We start from the raw sequence: 18,240 nt of genomic DNA, 5'->3' as shown, positions 1-18,240 counted from the left end.
ATGAGTCCATTGTGAGAAGCTTGATCTTGCTTTCGATTAAGTGACACCATGTGGAAGCTTTTGGACATTACAGGTAAAAGACCTCTGACCTCTTGTCTGTGAAGATTCATTCATTCTTTTAAACAATTCCTTCAAAATGATTTGTCTATCTAAATTAATTCTGCAAACATGTATGAGCCTTAATTGAACCTGTTGACTTGATTGTTTTTTACATTACCTACCAACATTTCTTTAAAGTTATCCATGTTGTACACTTCAAATAATAAATAAAATATGCATTATATTTATAGTATATTTAATATACATTTCTGTGAGTTTATACAGACTATGTATTGAGGATTCACCACTCCCTGATAATAAAACTGATGGTGTTAGCTTCACTGAAAGTTCTGTTATGTTTTCCACCTTAGATGCAGTAATGTCATACTTATAGACCTGGAAAAGGTTTTGCATTTAGAATAATGCAACCAGTTATACGTACAAAATAATGACCTACTTTATGGATCTTTGAACACTATGAACTCAAATATTGATGAATCTTCAAATGATGTGGATAAAATGGCAAAAATCAGTAGCAGAAACCAGACTGGAGGAAAGAGGGGCCAAACTTGAGAAAAACTCCTTTATTGTCCTTTATTATTGTATTACAGTTTTATGCTTTAGTTAGTGATTTAAGAAATCAGATACAATGTTTTGTGAATATCCAGCCCCTGACAGATCAGTTCTTAAAATGGAATGAGAGCAGAAACATTCTCATGTGAAAGATGTTCATTCTTTCAAATAGTTCCATGTCTTAAACCTCTGCCACTTAGATAACTGAAAATGACAACAGAAAGATACACAGCAATGATTTACTCAGCAATCATTTACATTTAAACTGTTTAAAGTATATACATCTGAAATGTTTAGCACAACAGATTTAAGCAAACAACATGATCTAAGCAGAAACTGCCAAATTATCTTTTCATGGTGGTCTGCTCAATTGCCAATTTACTTACAGGATTGGGATGGCACTGATGTAGCTAATGGCACCGGAGAGGAGGAAGCAGAAGCCGCTGTACCAGCCGAGAGTCAGTGGATAAATGGTGGTGAAGAAGACATTAGACAAGAGATCAGACACAGCCAGAACCAGCTGAAGCAGTCCAAAGACTCTCCCTGCCAAAAGACCCAGCAGATGACTCTCAAAAAGTAACATAAAATGCATTCTGACTGCATGTAGCTTGTGATTAAAAGAAACTGATTAATTTGCTTATGCAGCAAGACAACCTTGGTCAACCAGCTTCACCAAAAAGACCATGATGGTCTAAGTTTTGCTTGTGAACAACATGGATATGCTGGTTGACAGCTAAACCAGCACTAACCAGCCTGGACCAGCATAGAATTTCATGTATGACTAAGCTGGTCTTTTAAATGGGGGTGAGCAAGTGCCACTAGATAAGAGATATTTCATACATAATATCTGTATGTATGAAATACATACAGATATTAGCATGGGCTTGTTTTGTTTCTATGTAGTTGTAATATTACCGTATTGCTGTGGATGCAGATTCTTGGACAGCATTGCTCGCAGTGTTGGCATGGGAACACAGGCAAACATCATGATTGCTCTGGCTGTTTGAAACAACATATCTCAATGCTGAATCATGTTAGATACCATTAAGACTTACAGTTATGGCTGTGTATACATGTTTTCTTTATGAATGCATCAAATTGTTTTAAAGGAGGATATTATTTTTATGAAATATTAAAAGTACTGTAAGTGATACACTGAATTAGACGGCCCCCACCCCTTTAACCACAAGCTCTCTCCAAAATCCTGCCCTGAAATGACACACCAGCCAAGTCGATGCCAGCAAACCTGACCATGCAAAATAATTGACGGGCTGGGAGGGGGAGTTCTGACACCTCCCTTCAGCTCAGATCAAGAGACAACCACTTGCCCACCCTAAAGATCAAAATCACCACCCCGGCTCTGACTGAAAGGCATTTCTGATGGCTAAGTTTTCTGTTTGGCTTAAAGAGTGGAGCTTATTTTTGCTGTTTACAGAGCCTAGGTTTGAGATTCTGTGATACCTGTCAAATAGTAGTGACATTTTAGGCATTGTATTCAAAAATCACACAGAGCTCCTTTAAAGGGATAGTTCACCCAAAAATGAAAATTCTCCCATGATATACTCACCCTCCAGGCATCCCAGATGTGTATGACTTTCTTTCTTCTGCAGAACACAAATTAAGATTTTTAGAAGAATATTTCAACTTTGTAGGTCTTCACAATGCAACTGAATGGGTGCCAAAATTTTGAAGCTCCAAAATCCTTATAAAGGGAGCTCAAAAGTAATCCATATGATAGGTGTGGGTGAGAAACAGGTCAAAATGTAAGTCTTTTTTTATTTATTTATCATAAATTCTTCTCCCTGCCCAGTAGGGGGCGATATGCATGAAGAATGTGAATCACCAAAAACAAAAGAAGAATGTGAAAGTGAAAGTCAAGTGGAGATTGACTGAGCAGGGAGGAGAATTCAGAGTGAAAAAAGGAGTTAAATATTGATCTGTTTCTCACCCACACCTATCATATACTGTAGCATCAGAAGATATGGATTTAACCACCAGAGTCATCTGGAGTACTTTTATGTTGCCCTTATGTGGATTTCGGAGCTTCAAAATTTTGGCACCCATTCACTTGCATTGTATAGACCTACAGAGCTGAGAAATTCTTCTAAAAATCTTTGTGTTCAGCAGATGAAAGAAAGTCATAAACATCTTGGATAGCATTTTTTTGGGTGAACTAACCCTTTAAACGACCTCTGTAATGACCATAAAAAATGGTATTCTATTTAGACAAACTCACCCAGGAAGTAGACCCAGCTTTCTATGGCAAAAGCCATAATAGCCATCCCGGTGCAATTGGACACAATGCCCAGAAGAGTGAGGGCTGTGTCCCCCATCACACTAAACAGAGTCAGGACCCCTAAGAAGCTACTGAGATACATGGCACTGGTTGCAGCCCTGCCATATCCTGCCCACACTGAGTCCCAACTCAGGGGAGGCTTCAGTACATACAGCTGGAGCACGTTTTCTGCGCCAACCATGCCCACTATAAATACCATCATAGCAACCATCAGCATACCAACGGAGACTCTGTCCATTTTATTCACACTCTCAGATTGTGGCAGCAATGATTCACTTTCAGTATCTGAGCATCTTGAGTCAGAGAGGAGAAACACAGAGTACAGTAATGCCAACACACTGACCACAATTGCTGTCACAAGAAGAACTGATGGTCCGATCTGGTACAGAAATCCAGACAGGAGACCTCCCACGACCCCTGCAACGCCAAAACAAAAGTCCACAATGTTCAGTTTAAGAGTACGTTTGCCCTGCTCTGAGCTTAGCGCCGCCAGAGCTGCCACCCCGGCCCAAAACATTGGCCCTCCTCCACTCAGACCATGCAGCAAAGAACCCAAGTACAGAAACTCCAAAGGAACCTTAATGTACATGAAGATGACAAGCATAAACATGCCCAGAACAGAACCCATTTGAGAGGCAACCAGGAAGACTTTTGGGCCATGGCGATCAGCAATACGGCTCAGGGGTAGTATGGACAACATGGCTGCCACAGAGGATATTACACTTTGAATAAGAAGAAAGCGTGATGATAATGCCTGCGCAAGATCTGTATCTCCAGCTGTTGTCTCCAGCGAGTGGTTGTACACGATCTGTGTGAGGGCCATCTCAAAGAAGGAAGTGCCCAGTTTATTGATGACAACCACTGGCTCCACTAAAGTCCGAATGGTCCCCATTTGATTGGCAGACAGGGAGCTTGTGTTTTGAGGATGTGATTTATTTCAACCTTTAAGACAGATAAATAAACAATATTTTGACAAATAGACCCATATATAATCTATATTGCTTTTGTACTCTTAATTTGAGACTTTTTAGGATTTATGATGGTTTTTTATTTTTTGTTTTTGTTTTTTTTGTAATTATAAATACGTTGGATTTTTGACAACTGGAACACTTATATGATTTGATGTTTATAGATGAATGAAAATACCAAAGTAATACTCAGATTCTTAGGTACCAGATCTAAATATAGGGTAGACTGGGGCAAGTTGTCATAAGAGCAATAATTTAGTAATTTTAAGGTACTGAATCAAAAGTGCAATTAAACTAGTGATTGTTTCCCAATGAGTGGGTTTATATGTTGGTTTTGAACTCCTTATTGAAAACTAGGAATCTTACATTTTGGGCAATTCTGTCATATTAACAAAATCCCAACAGCATTAGATTAATAACAGTAATAATTATTAGGTGAACAGATACACAATAACACCACACTGATACATTAAAGCAAGATACTATATTTTGAAGGCATATTTAAAGCAAAAGACTGAACTCAAGGCAAGGGTATTTCATAAATCTCAGGTCAGGACAGGTTGTTACATGTGTTTTATATGTTGTAATTAATTGTACACAATTACATTCATTAATGGTTTTATATTTTCTCATATTACCTTTTCATCTGTTCTTTTTCATTATTTTCTCTCTCTCCCTCTCTCTCTCTCTCTTTCTCTGTCTCGCTCTCTCTCTCTCTCTCTCTCTTTTGCGGAACAGTTTAGTGAATATTTTTGACAGTGTTTCATTGTTTTACCACTTCATAGCCATTACAATGGCAATGAAATATTCTATAATATATTTTGCTTACATATATTTGAAAATATGTATATTTTTTCCATTAGATAGTAATTCATATTTTAAAATTGGACCTAGACAGAAATTTACTTTCAAAACATACCCATCCTGAGAATTATTCTCTGGAGTAAAACGTGTGACAACTTGCCCCGGTATCCCCTACATAATAGTCTATAAAGTACATGCAAATACCCATACACACTAAATGATGCTGTCTTCACCAATACAAGCTCAACTTAGATCAAAATGATAAATAATGAATGAAAGATGTAATTTCACTTAATTATAAACAAAAGAAAATTTGTATAAACTAATGCATTCAAAAGCCAGTACAGGCTAACATGAATGTGAATTTATAATTATGAAAAAAAAAGGAAAAGAAAATTGACTACACATACCCACAGGATTGTATATCCACAGAAAATTGATTTTAAATAACAATAAAAGTGTGGAAGTCCCCGCTTGGTCTTGAACACTATCAGTAAAAGGATTGAAGCTGTGTGATTAAAGTGAAAATGATTTTTAATGGAAACTTGTTGCTGCTTGTAAATCTGTGCAAAGAGAGCTGTGTTTACCATGAGACTGGTGATGAGAATGAGACGCCCCTTACTTAAATGTAACCTTTCTTTGCAGAAAAAAAATAAAAATAAAATAAAAAATCAATAAAGACAGCACAAAACAGTGTCAAATAATAGGGTTTTTGGGTCTCTTTTTTTTGTGTGTGCAAATTTCAGATATTTACATTAGGCTGCAGGTGGACATCTCAATATTTTACATCATTAATAATGTTCTGGCACTGAATTAACAAAAATGTTTTGTGAAAACTACACTGCAGACATCATGTGTTTATGGGGTTTATTCTCTGGAGGGTGCTGTTGTGTCGTTGTCGTGAACATGCTGGATTTCGAAGAAAAAAACCTTGGAATTAGAACATCAAAGAACTTCACAGAATAACAGAACATCAGAGAACATTAAGTACTTGTGTAATAATTTAATTAATCTGAAATATTGCACAGGGTTTACCATTAGAGGGATTGTTGCCTCCAGCCATGTGAAGAATAGTCAGCAGGTATGTGCGATTTCTGAAATTGAACATACTTCATACTTGGATAAAAATATAAAAAATAAAATAAAAAAAATAAATAAAAACCTTTACTTGTTAACATAGGCTACAGGTAGTTGACATTTACATAAAAGAGAAAGAAAATTTTTTGCATACAAGACAGTCAGTTGTATTGCACATACTCTTTGCTGCTTAAAAAAGGTATATGATTATTGGTTTGTGGTATACCTGCCAACATCTGATTGTGAAAAATAGGGAGGTGCACAATGCAGACTGCGTAATAAACGTATAGGGAGCGACAGTACTGGTAAGTAATACTACATTGAAGATGAATAATACCAAGAAACTGACCCTGTATTCAGATGGTCCCTTACCACATCCTTCACAGTTTTAGCAATAAATGCTTTTTGAATTATTATTAATAAAAAGAGTATATTCTTTCATATATTCTGATAACTTTTCTGATCCATGAAAAAACCTTGATCTTACTTCTGTATTCATCTGTGTTGGTTTATATGTAATTTGTTACGTTTTTTTGTTATTTATTTTTATTTATTATTTTTTTTCCTTCACCTGGGGTTATCTTTATGACTCAGTGATTGTATTCATACATTGCTGGATCTGTGTAATTTTGTACATCTTATATTGAATATTTATATTTTTCAATATCAATTATTATTTTCAATAAAAAAAGAAAATCCACAGTTTTAGCACAATATGTGAACTATTCAGACGGTCCCTTACCACACCCTGCACAGAATTAGCACGTTTCAGCACAATATGTGGACTTTACAGACGACCCCTAACCCACCATATAAAACATTTACAGTTTATATAATTGTTAAATTAACGATCTAGAACGATTTCTCCGTGACGCCATCTGACCAGCTAACAGGACAAATCGTCATTTCATATTTAAATAAGGGACGATCCCATATGAGCAAAGTGTGGATGCAGAAAATCATGAGCTTATCAGGAGAAATTGTAAATCGGCAGTACAGCGGGAGGAGGGGTGGAAAATCGGTAGAAACCCGGTCAAATCGGGAGTGTTGGCAGGTACGATTTGCAGGCCTATTTTTATTGAACAAATCACATAATCTACAAAACTGTTAGACAATATTTGTCTAAATGAAATCAGATATTCATTTCCACTATTATTAATTATTAATCTATTAATATCAATCCTTTATAAGCCTTTTAAAGACATTAGTTGGTGTAGGCTATGTGTTGTAGATAACACCAAAACCATCTCTTGATATATTAAAGCTAATAAATAATAATAATAATAATAATAATAATAATAATAATAATAATAATAATAATACAATTTCGTGAGTGGTGGTGATTTCTAGCTGTGTTTATTCTTTATCCTTTAAATAAATAAATAAATAAATTCCTGACATCAGATTTAAGTCTCTTCATTTTATCATAAGAGTTCTTCTATTGATATTTTCATGTTAGTCATGGGAAAGCAAATGATTCAATATATTATTTCAATATAGAGATCAACACAGGTTCTGTGACTACTTTTCTTGGTTTTATTCTTGAAATGAAAAATGCAGGCTGGCCTGTCCATTTAGCTCTGGGGATTTAGAGGTCAGTAGCTTTAGTAATTTGCAGTACAAATGTATATTTTATTTTCAAGTGACAGATTTATTTTGATTTTGAACTACCATAAGCTGTATTTTTGTGTGTTTGTGCAAATAATGTGATTTTTCTTCTTTTTTCATTTTTAAGAATAAAGGATGTGTTCGTTTCCTTTAATTGATTACATTTACACGGACACCAGAAAGCTGCTTATTGCGAGAAAGTGGGTTATTGAGAGAAAACCGCGTTCCGGTTTACATGCACTGTATAAGCGGCGTACTCTTTACTCTCGTATAGTTGCGGCTCAGTCAGTAAGCAGCTTTCTCCACAGCAACGCAATTTCCCTGCGACGCTTGTGTAAAGAACAAACATGGGATATGGGAACAAACATGGGAAGACTTTGCTATTTTATTTTTCGTTGCTTCGCTTTATTTCCAGATAATTTATTTCCGCTTTATTTCTGTGTTTTTTTCCTTAACTTTCTATCGCGACCTGCAGCGGAATTGCGCTGCAATAGTGGGGTTTCCCTCTTACATAAAACTCCAGGATTCCCCCAATGTACAAGCGCATACTGCAACGTGAGGGACAGTGAATATTTAAAATTGGTGTGTATGGGTATAGTTTATAGTGTATGTGATTTTCCCTCATTACTCCCAGAAATGTTGAATTCTTTCCACTGTATTGACATGTTGTTGGGCTCCATCCTATGACGTTTGTTATCCTGGTCTTTTCCACACACCCGCACTCTTCAAACACCCATCAAAACTTCGCTTATGCATTTACATGGCAACATTAAGCTGCGTTTTCCGAGAGAAACCTAGATGTGTGTAACTACTTTCTTGAAATCCCTTAAACGCCGTAAGGAAATTAGCATTCTTGTTTACATGACGTTTCAGAACGCCGCTTCCTGCTAAAACCCTGGAATAAACCGTTTTCTTAAGTGCATGTACACGTGGTCATTCTCATTTTAACTTAGATTGTACTGTATGTTAAATGTTAGTACTGGGTGGAGAAATTTTTAAGGGAAGTTTTTGTATGTATTTGACAGACTACAAGAGCTTCTCTACAGAAGCTAATGTATACAATTCACCCCAAGCAGGCAAGATGCTCTCCATACCTAATTTCACCACAGCATTTATTTCTGAACAGCCATCTAAACTGTTAGAAAGGTGGAAACAATGTTCCATGTTCATGAATTTTTCTTTGGCTTTTGTTTCACTTGCAGAGTGAGGTGGCCAAGAGAGTGGTGCGCCGGTAAGCGCAATATGAAATTTAAACCAGCCCATCAAGTCGATCTTGTCTGTAGATGATTTCATCAGTGGTTCTGGATGAACATTGTGTGCATCGTGTCATCTTGGTGCTGATTCATTTGCTCTCTTGGTTGGTGTACATGCCAGCCTCCCACTGCAGGGCTCTCTGGTTTTTATGCCTTGTAACACGGGTGGCTTCTACAACCTGCAGAGAAGCAACAGTAACACAGCATGATAAAACTGGAACTGTTCTAAATCCAGTAGAGGGCACTAGACCTAGAGAAAAACAATATCTCACCTCGTTATTTATGTCATCAATGGGTTGGATCCCAGCATACTGAGATAAAATAAAGAACAAATGAGTTACAAGGAGAAAAAATCAGTTAATACAGAATTTCTAGTTTGTAGTCTCCCAACAAACCTATGATAACATATGACCAGGGTTGGGGAGTAATGGAATCCATGTAACGGGGTTACGTATTTAAAATACAAAATATAAGTAACTGTATTCCACTACAGTTACAGTTTAAATCATTGGTAATTAGAATACAGTTACATTCAAAAAGTATTTTGATTACTGTAGAGATTACTTTGCATTTTATTGTCATTTGTTTAATTAAATATTTAGTCCTTTCAGATGGAAAACATTTATACATATAAATGATGCGATCCAAAGTGCATTTGAACAGCGGTGAAACACTTTCTTATGATGTGTTACATTCACACGAGCAGACAGAGAAGTAAGTTTGAAGTAAGTTGGAGCAGAAGAAATAGAAATAAACCTTGCTGTAACTGCTGTTGCTATTTCTAGCCATTTTACATGCACGTTACCAGGCACGATCATATTTTTTTATCAAGAAAATTCACATTGGATCATAATTTCTTTTTTCTAGTAAGACCTTTGATATTAGGGCAAAAATCATATTCTTAATAATAATTTTTGTATTGTTTTCCTGTAAAAATATTTAAAAATCCTTAAAACAAGATCAATTTGATTTATCTTGTTTTAGAAACAACACTGCATAAGATATTTAGGTTTTTCAAAGAATGTATTTTTAACATGTATATTTTGTCTTACTGTACTGGCAGAGTTTTTATAGTCAAAACAAGTGAAAAAATCTACCAGTGCTGAAGAAGTAATCAAAAGTATTTAGAATACGTTACTGACCTAGAATAATCTAACAGAATACGTTACAAATTACATTTTACAGCATGTATTCTGTAATCTGTAGTGGAATACATTTCAAAAGTAACCCTCCCAACCCTGCATATGACATACATTTTGGAATAATATTCTGCTGTTTATAGTGCCTATGCTTAAAGCTTTAAAGTGTATAATTTGTTTGATGTTATAGGCCTAATATTTTCTCTCATCCCAACTTATTCAGACATTCTTGGGTTGATTTCCCCAGAAAGTGTAAACACTCTGGCCATGTAGTGCAATGAAAACACTGCTCTGTCTCTTTAAGTATGCCAACCGGCTTGACACTTCAACATTGGCTCAACCAGTGGCGTGGGTTTGGGACAGGACTACCTGTTTGTTCGAAGAATGGAACATGAAGACAGTGTTCTGGATTATTTTTGTGATTCTGTTTGGTAACGATAGTGCAGCAGAATTTGCACACTTGACTTCAGCTTCAAGAGTTTCATTATTTCAAACTTATTTCTAAGAGAAACACAGGGTTAGATGTATGTTCAATAGATTTAGTTTACTCACTGCGCTTTCCTCTAGTTTTAGTTTGACCTGTCTGTCTTCAAAATCTTTTAGCAATGTCTCAGTCAGGCCTTTCTGAGAGAGAGTTGAAGACATGTCAGCAAGTGGGTTTAAGGGCTTGATGGAGGTTACACGGGAAGAAGTAGGGGGCATGGGCTTTGAGCTGCCCCATGGCTGGGGTGTCATTATGGACACCGAGGGCAGTCTGGAACTAAGCCGTGTTGTGGACAACTGTGAATTTATATCTGGAGAGATAAACAGAGAAAAACAAAAAGATTATGATTCATTCACCTACTTCTGCCAGTCATAAAACTGTTATCCGACACTTGCTGATATGCACTGAATTATGTTCAATTAAAACTTGACAAGTAAACATAAAACTTGTAGACTGGTGATACCTGTAAACACCACATCAGAATGCTGTTGCATGTATTTCACAAAGGATAGCTGAGCATACTATTTGTCTATTGCACTGATAAGTGTACTGTGACTTGAGCCTGACATGAATTCTCAGTTTGTATGTGTTACCGGTCCTGCTCAACCCGCTCCGAGCGGGATTTGAACTGGGGTCTCCGGCATGGGAGGCGGGTGCGATAAAGAGGAGGCAAAAGGCTACAGTGTCTAGCGTCAGTCGCTAGTGCACCTCTTGAGGCCAGGGGAGTGAGGTTTAAACACTGCACAGCTACCTACAATCTGGCTTCCATTACATATGTACAGGGCACTGATATTGGATCACCAGATATAATTATATCAGAAAACAAGAAATAACATACATGCATTTGATCGCTTAAAAGCAATCTTTAACTTTAAATGTGCTTTTACATCCATATGGTAAATGATTAATCATTCTTCAGTAAAGCAGAATGCCATGCCATGGACAAAGTTCAGAAACTAATTAAGTTGGCAATTCTTTCACATTCCTTGGTGCTGTTGATATCCATAAACATTTAACACAAAAGTTAATCATTAATCTATGAACACGAGAGTTATGAAATGCATTTGCCCAATACACTATAAAGAATGAAAGACAGTTTCCTGGCAACAGACAATTAGAGGGACAATAAGGCCTGTGTTCAGCAACCACCCCCCCCCCCCCACCCCCCAGAATAGACAGAATAGTTATACCTGCCATGGATATTTGGGAAGGGTTCAGATTCCAGGAATTAGGATAACTATAATCTGTCTTCTTTTCTTCTACGTCCATCATGTACTTCTGCATACTTTGTGGTGAGGATAGCGTTTCCTCACTACTGGTTGGTAGGGGCCTGGATTCGACTGGAGTCATGGGTGCTGAGATGGGTTCTGAGAAAGAATGGCTACTTGACTCTCTCAGCTCCTGGAGCTCCTGTTCTCGCCTGAGGTCTTGTTCGATTTCCTGGCGGATGCTGTCTGGGGCATTCTGAATTTGGGGACACCAGCTGGTGCATTCAAGGTGAGACCTCCACGTAGGGACATAACGAGTTTTTGTGGGTTCCAGTGGGGACAGAATATTTGGAGAGGATATTCTGTCTCTCCCTGACATGCTGGTGCCATTTTCCGCAATCCAGGATGGCAATTTCTTTGTTCTTAGAGAACTGGTTTGTGTCTCAAAAACATTTTCTTTATAAAACCTTACTTTAGAATGGAAATTTTCCTCAAGATTTGCAGTAATATGGACTTTTATATCTTGGTTTCCAAAAGAGCTGCTCTCACTGTAGTTTCTCTGAAGCATAGATTCATCTGTATGTCGATGGGTGCAGCAAGGTGAAAGAACTTCCTCTGAATCAGAGCGGTCATCTTCATCTATTAGTACAGGTTTCTCTGCAGTTTCCACCACAGAGACATTCCTTTGCTGTAAATCATTTGTTGGACTCTCTCTGGGGCTTATCCTTAAAGATGTGATTTGAACTTCTGGTTGTGTCTCAAATTTAATCCTCTTGTCTTGTGCTTCACCTTGATTCTCTTTGCTTTGAAGGCTCAAAACCCTGTTATGGCTCTGTCGCCGTTTCTCAAGATCAAGCTCTCTCTGAACGAGGAAACTCACCCTGTTTGTTTCTTTGGCTTTTGGAGGTTTCAGCTGTGGATATGACTGTGGCAGAATTGGTTTGGTCTTGATTTCCACTATCTCAGAATGGCCTGTGTGCAAGATACCCCTTAATCGTCGTAGATTCTCTTCTCGTTCTTGGGCAATTCTGATTTCCCTTTCAATGGGAGTCTCCCCTGCACTAGGCACTGACAAGCTACTTCCCATTTCTGAAATGGTGGGATCATTTGAAATGCTCCCATCACTGGCGTAACCTCCACTTCGGTCACCAAGGCCAGAGTCAATGTCATCTATGGCACCACTCTGAACTCCATCTTCTGGATCCTCAGTCATAATTACAGTCAACTTTTCTACCTCTTGTTGTGTTCTCAGTGGGACCTGATTCTCCCTAGGGGTGTACTCTTTGCTTAGTTGTTTTGGTGTGAAGATGCTGGCCATTGGGGATAGAGTTCTTCCTCTCAGTTTGGGGGAACAAGTGAGCTGCTGTGGACTCTGTAGGAACATGTTCTGCTTTGATTTGTCCATCATTAGAAACTGCTTACGTGCAGCATTAAAGTCAATTTGCTCATTGTCTATGGCACTAGGCTCAGCACTGGCCTGTTGAGACTTTGAACTTGCAGGGTTGTAGCATAGACTAAACCCATCCAGGAGTCTTTGGGGAGTGTTACTAAGGTCCAGAATTTCTAACGCACTCCACTGTTCTTTGAGGGCAGAACTTTTCCTTGGAACCTGACTCCGAATGATGTCCATTCTGTCTGGATTTTCCTCCTCTTCATGGATTTTTGAGACATCCTCAACTCTGTAAGGGGCATCTCCGTTAGTTTCTTGGAACAGTCTTCCAGGTCTTGTTTCCTCTGAATACGTTTGCAGCTTAAAGGAGTTATTCTCCTTCAAGGCAAGTCTCTCAGGAGAAACCATGTGGGCTTCATTCATCTCTGCCTCTGGGCTGGTTGGGTCATCTACAAAGGAATAGAACCCAACATAAGAGCCTGTGCTGCTGGGGGTTCCAGGGCTGCTGAGATTACTGGGGCTGCTGGGCCTCCAGTTCTCACTTTCACACCCATCCTCAGACACAGCCACCTGTCTGGCCTGGACCACCACATCTGGAGTGTTTTCACCACTTCCTGGTGAAACCATCACAGTGGCCTGCATACCTGTTACTAATATGCTGTCAAATCTGAACCTGAGAGATTCACTGTCATGACTGCTGCTCCACATGTCCTCTGAGGATTGTGGTTGGCCAGTAGTGCTCAGTATGGAGTGCAAATCTGACTGCTCTAGCTTAGGGGAGAAGGGCTTTATCACCCAGCGCTTTGGCTTGCTGGTCATGGGGACTCCAGGTGATGAATGGTTCTGGGCAGGCCTGGGGAGTGGTGGTCTCAGAGAATGATGGGAATGGATCACAGCCCGCTCCTCTCCTGAGAGGTGTGTACATGCATCATATGGGTTGTCTATCACAATCGATGACTGCCTCTGGGTAAAAAAAAAGAAAGAAAGAAAATGGACTAACTAGTAGACCACATGCAGAATATCAGCTTTTCAACATTTATTGTGTATAATGCCTAAGTGGAAGTAATTAAATAGTTCAAGTTGTGTAACATACAAGGTTTTATATTTCTGAGCTTTAAAGGCTAGACAGAAGACTTTTAAAATGTATTACATAAATAACATTTATCCAAATTCTTTGGATTATATTTGTTTTAAATAGCCAAAGATATAAGACCACAGGCAGTTACAGATAATACATTTTTGACTGATCATCCTGTCTCTAATTCTTGTAGAGTAACCATATTTTACAATATCCATAGTAACTACAGATGAATCACCCTTTATTCCCTTACAGATATTTAGTATGGTAACCATAGTTTTACCAAAATACCATATGTACAGTTGATGTCAATGAGTTAAAATGGGATATCCTTCAGGCAGTGTAAAAAGCGAGTGAGAGTGGTGGCTAATACCAAGTTACCACAGTTGGATTGTAGTAACAATAACTGTAGTAACAATGGAATTTAATGAAAACTATCTGTAAGGAGGTTCAAGCAGGAAGGACACGGGAGGCGGTTCAAAGTCTACGTGAGTCAACCTTTAATGTAAGTGTCTTCAGCTCTCAACGAAATATCTGCTTTCAGCTTCACATTAACACATCAGCTTTTCAGCTTCACAACATTAAGCACACAGGTAGCGACTCTAGACTCTCTCTCTCTCTCTTGTCGCAATTGGAAACAGGTGTTAGTCATTATCTGGCTCAGGTGTATGCACCCTTATCACTTTCTCTCTCTCCGGACGAACGCTCGACCACTCCCGCACTGCCACATTATCTTTACCATTGTAAGGGTTACCAATGTTAGATCAGTGTAATTATGGATTCTATAAAGTAAACAATTATATTGTTCTGAAAAAAAAAAAAAAAAGGAGCCTAAACACATTTAAAAACTGATGTAATTGTTATAAAATGCATCGTCACTAATAGATTATTTACAGGGAAGCAGCATAATTTACTCCATTTATAATAAAACATTGCCTTGCTATAAGAAATCCATGGTTCATTTTTGGAACATCATAGACTTATCATTCCACGTAAAATGTTTTAAGTTTTATGTTTTAAAACATTTAAGTTAAATAACCTTTTTGATGAGAAGGGTTGTCACTCACCTCCTATTCAAAGAGAGACAGAACACAGTCAATACTGTTTATCTGTTTAAAAAAATAATTTTTCACTGTAGAAAAAATTAAATGAACTTTGTTGGATACTGCATCAAAACAACAGATAAGTTTGTCAACCCCTTTGAGAAAGCTTACGCAGTTGTAAGGGAGTTTTGCTCACAGGCTGGCTGTCACTGTGTGTCCATGTGTGACATGGTGAACTGTGAACCCCTGATAAACTCACAGCAGGCCAGTTTCCTGGAATCTGCTGCTCTGCCTATTCTGATTGGCTCAGACTGTTTACGTGGTCTCCCAAAAAGACTACTACAGCTTTAATGAAGTATGTCTCTTCTTTCGCAAAACAAAGAATCATGCAAACTGTGCCACAGGGGTCATCCAGTGTGAATTAGTCTTCACCCCATGAAACCTTTTAAAAATATACCCACAAGATACTGTAAATAAAGAATTATTATGTAATTTTTCCTGTTCAGATTCAAATTTAACCTTGTGATTATAGCGAGTGAAACACAGCAACTGAGAGCAGAACAGAAATGTTATAATAGATGCTCCCTCTGGTGTGCAGTGAACTTGAAAAATGGACTAAGCACAATATGTAAAATCATATTCCCTGTTATTTTTTTTATCTCTCTCTCTCTTTTTACTTTCTTTCTGCCAGATGCAACAGAATTGTTCTATAAAATAATTATTGTAAGACAAAAGTTATATTCAACTGGACACAACCTTTTGCCTCAGTGAAAATAAAAAGGTCTTCATAGTGGAAACATTCCTGCTATATAAAACGTTTATATTATTATAACACTAAGTTTTATATTTTAGCCTCTCCCAAAAACTGAATTTTGTAGATATCTGTTTTTCAATTAAATGTCAATGGTTGTATATCGATGTGCCTGATACATCATTGCTGCAGAGTACAGATGCAGAAACATTGCACGTATATACATCCAATTAAAATACCTCAACATCAACCCTGACTTACATCCAGTCTAAATGCCAACTATAATGCACATCTTAACTTTACAATGCATGGCACTCCAGTTTTCTCTAATTTAGGCAGTTAACATATCCCCTGTCTCTCACAAATGACCGCTAAAGTTAATTGTTTAAACCTAACATAAATCTTTCCAAATGAACAAATAACATGAGCTTTTTATGAAATATTTATTCTGATTGAACAAGATTTTCAAGTGTATCTTTAGCTGAAAATAACTGACCAAACACTCACCCTCAAACATCAATGGAGCGAGAGTCTGTAGTGTCACATGGGAATGAAGACACTTCTGTCTTTACTGCACTGACTTTACAGACAAAGTTCAGCTAATATCACGTATGCATGCATAGACACACCCCACAGCGAGGCTGAAGGAGTGCAAAAGACAGATAGATCAAGGATGGGAAAAAAAGACAAAGAAAGGGTAACTGAGGCTTGTATTAAACCTTATGTATACACACACACACCCTCACGTACCATCAAATCCTTTTTTAAACTAAAAGGCACCTGGCATATTAATATCAAAATTCATTATTGAACCATCTCTGTACAGAATTAAAACAAGAGATTTTGTAAAGGGCCTGGATAAACTCATATAGTTTTTAATTGTGTGCATCAACATGTAACTATGATATCTTACAATTTATTTTTCTTTCTTTTCACAACCATCCATCAGCATATACAGTATGTAGGTCTTATATAATTATGGGACACATCACTGAAATTCCATTTGTTTCACCAAAAGATTTATGATGTTGATGAAGTGAGATTGGTTTGGTATTTTATCTATACATTTGATTAAAATTATGATTTTTGCCATCATAACTGGCAGTTTGAGGATCTATTTGTCCAAGTAACCTTACCTTAAAATCATGATCCATGCTGTTGCACAGCACCTGCCAAGGAGGAGTGTACCTGAACATGCTTTGTGTGAGTCTGAGCTGGTTAATGCTGCAGGACTGCTTGCCTATTTCTTTTGAGTTTCACTGGACAACAACAGCAAGCAATCAACTCAATCCAGTCTGAGGAAGAGGAATTGTTAGTTAGAAATGGAAGAGTGAAAGTATGTACCATAATAAAGTACTATCATCATTACATGTGCATGAATTATAATTTAATTAGATTACTAAACAACTAAATAATGAGGCGTATTATTAGATGTTGATAAAATAAAGTATCACATTCACATATTACTTAAATTGGTTTGAAAATTCAGTCAGATCTTGTTGAAGGGACTCACCTCATTCTTAGGACCCTGATGGAAGGAGAGAATTGAATTGTATCTAATACCGATGAAAGGTACAGTGAAAGATGGGACCAGCAAACCCCATCAGCATTGCAGCAGGTGACAGCCTGATTCAGCCTATATCTGCCAGACCTGACACTAAGTCCTGACCTACCACCCATAAAACTTGTGTTTTAGGCTCAGTTGCTCTGTTTAAGCTCCACCTCTAATATGGCTGTATGTGTGTGTTATTTACAATTCAGGGCCAGAACATGTGGTCCAAGTGGTATCAGCTTAAGAGGTAAAAGCCCAAAGTGTGTGTGGGGTGAATCTTGGCTTTGTTCAAGCCAAAGTTTTAGTGCATGAATGTGTAGGTGTGTTAGTGTGCTGAGGGTAGGGATACCAGGCAGGAATGCTGCTACCATCAGCAATTTCAGGACAAAAGCTGAGCGTGTCCCTCTAATATCCCATAATGCACCCCATAGTTGCTCTGTAGCCTGCTCATTTAGTTATTTACAATGGCAGTGACAATACAGCAGTGGCTCTCAGATTAGTTCTAAATGGCAGCAGTGGTGTTCCTCAGGTCTCACTACTAGGTCTGTCTCCAGTTTGTACCTGCAATAATTCAACCAAACTCTCTCCTCTCCATTCTTTCCTCCACAAATGTTTCAAGCACACAGGCAATTATATTCTGACATCATCTTAGGCCTGAAACATATTTATAAATGCAAATACTTGAAGCTTGATTTCACGCTTTGTGTTAACACAAACCAAGTATGTGTTGCATTCTCAGTGTTGCCACAAGGGGCGCAATAGAGTGGATCAGTGCCCACCCAATTTTCTTGAGAAGGATGTAGATGCAGGTCAATCTCCAAAAAGGGGCGGGAGCTCCAAACTGCCAACAAAGATATACAGAGCCCCAAACCTAACCCTTTCCATAACACTAACTGTGTGTGGAAGTGTCGCCCCTTTTGGAGTTGGCCCAACCCCTTCTGGAGATTCCACCCCCGTTTGGAGATCTCCAAGCTGCA

At 37.9% G+C, this 18,240-nt stretch overlaps 2 protein-coding genes across 8 annotated transcripts; both read right to left on the bottom strand.

Moving 5' to 3' along the window:
- Positions 1-624: 624 nt before the first annotated feature.
- Positions 625-8,608, bottom strand: si:ch211-262i1.4 (thymic stromal cotransporter homolog). Of its 2 annotated transcripts, XM_051675608.1 has the most exons (6): positions 8,460-8,608; positions 5,716-5,774; positions 2,849-3,325; positions 1,528-1,611; positions 999-1,155; positions 625-816 (listed from the first exon to the last, which is right to left on the bottom strand). In XM_051675608.1, the coding sequence occupies exons 2-6, from the start codon at positions 5,741-5,743 to the stop codon at positions 777-779; spliced, it is 786 nt and encodes a 261-aa protein (XP_051531568.1). In that variant the 5' UTR covers positions 5,744-5,774; positions 8,460-8,608; the 3' UTR covers positions 625-776. The 2 variants fall into 2 exon arrangements, with proteins under 2 accessions (XP_051531568.1, XP_051531567.1); XM_051675607.1 differs by lacking the exon at positions 8,460-8,608 and having other exon boundaries at positions 5,716-5,996.
- Positions 8,461-17,368, bottom strand: LOC127427805 (mitotic interactor and substrate of PLK1-like). Of its 6 annotated transcripts, XM_051675595.1 has the most exons (8): positions 17,225-17,368; positions 16,848-17,006; positions 16,219-16,352; positions 14,957-14,987; positions 11,432-13,802; positions 10,310-10,551; positions 8,891-8,929; positions 8,461-8,797 (listed from the first exon to the last, which is right to left on the bottom strand). In XM_051675595.1, exons 5-8 carry the CDS (start codon positions 13,656-13,658, stop codon positions 8,708-8,710), a joined length of 2,598 nt encoding a protein of 865 aa, XP_051531555.1. In that variant the 5' UTR covers positions 13,659-13,802; positions 14,957-14,987; positions 16,219-16,352; positions 16,848-17,006; positions 17,225-17,368; the 3' UTR covers positions 8,461-8,707. The 6 variants fall into 6 exon arrangements, with proteins under 6 accessions (XP_051531555.1, XP_051531557.1, XP_051531554.1 ...); XM_051675597.1 differs by lacking the exon at positions 14,957-14,987; XM_051675594.1 differs by lacking the exons at positions 14,957-14,987; positions 16,219-16,352.
- Positions 17,369-18,240: the final 872 nt, after the last annotated feature.

This window comes from Myxocyprinus asiaticus, chromosome 37 (genome assembly GCF_019703515.2).
Source record: "Myxocyprinus asiaticus isolate MX2 ecotype Aquarium Trade chromosome 37, UBuf_Myxa_2, whole genome shotgun sequence".
NCBI classification, from domain to species: domain Eukaryota; kingdom Metazoa; phylum Chordata; class Actinopteri; order Cypriniformes; family Catostomidae; genus Myxocyprinus; species Myxocyprinus asiaticus.
Note: the sequence above shows the minus strand (reverse complement) of the source record. Positions and strands in the feature narration are given on the sequence as shown.

Coding starts and splice junctions, on each gene's coding strand:
- si:ch211-262i1.4 (XM_051675607.1), bottom strand. CDS start 5,788: ATGTTCAATTTCAGAAATCGCACATACCTGCTGACTATTCTTCACATG. Junction 3,326..5,715: donor AGGCAACAATCCCTCTAATG/GTAAACCCTGTG, acceptor TTGGCGTTGCAG/GGGTCGTGGGAGGTCTCCTG. Junction 1,612..2,848: donor AAGCTGGGTCTACTTCCTGG/GTGAGTTTGTCT, acceptor TGTTTCAAACAG/CCAGAGCAATCATGATGTTT.
- LOC127427805 (XM_051675594.1), bottom strand. CDS start 16,907: ATGTTCAGGTACACTCCTCCTTGGCAGGTGCTGTGCAACAGCATGGAT. Junction 8,930..10,309: donor TAAAACTAGAGGAAAGCGCA/GTGAGTAAACTA, acceptor ATTTTATCTCAG/TATGCTGGGATCCAACCCAT. Junction 8,798..8,890: donor TTGATGACATAAATAACGAG/GTGAGATATTGT, acceptor GCTTCTCTGCAG/GTTGTAGAAGCCACCCGTGT.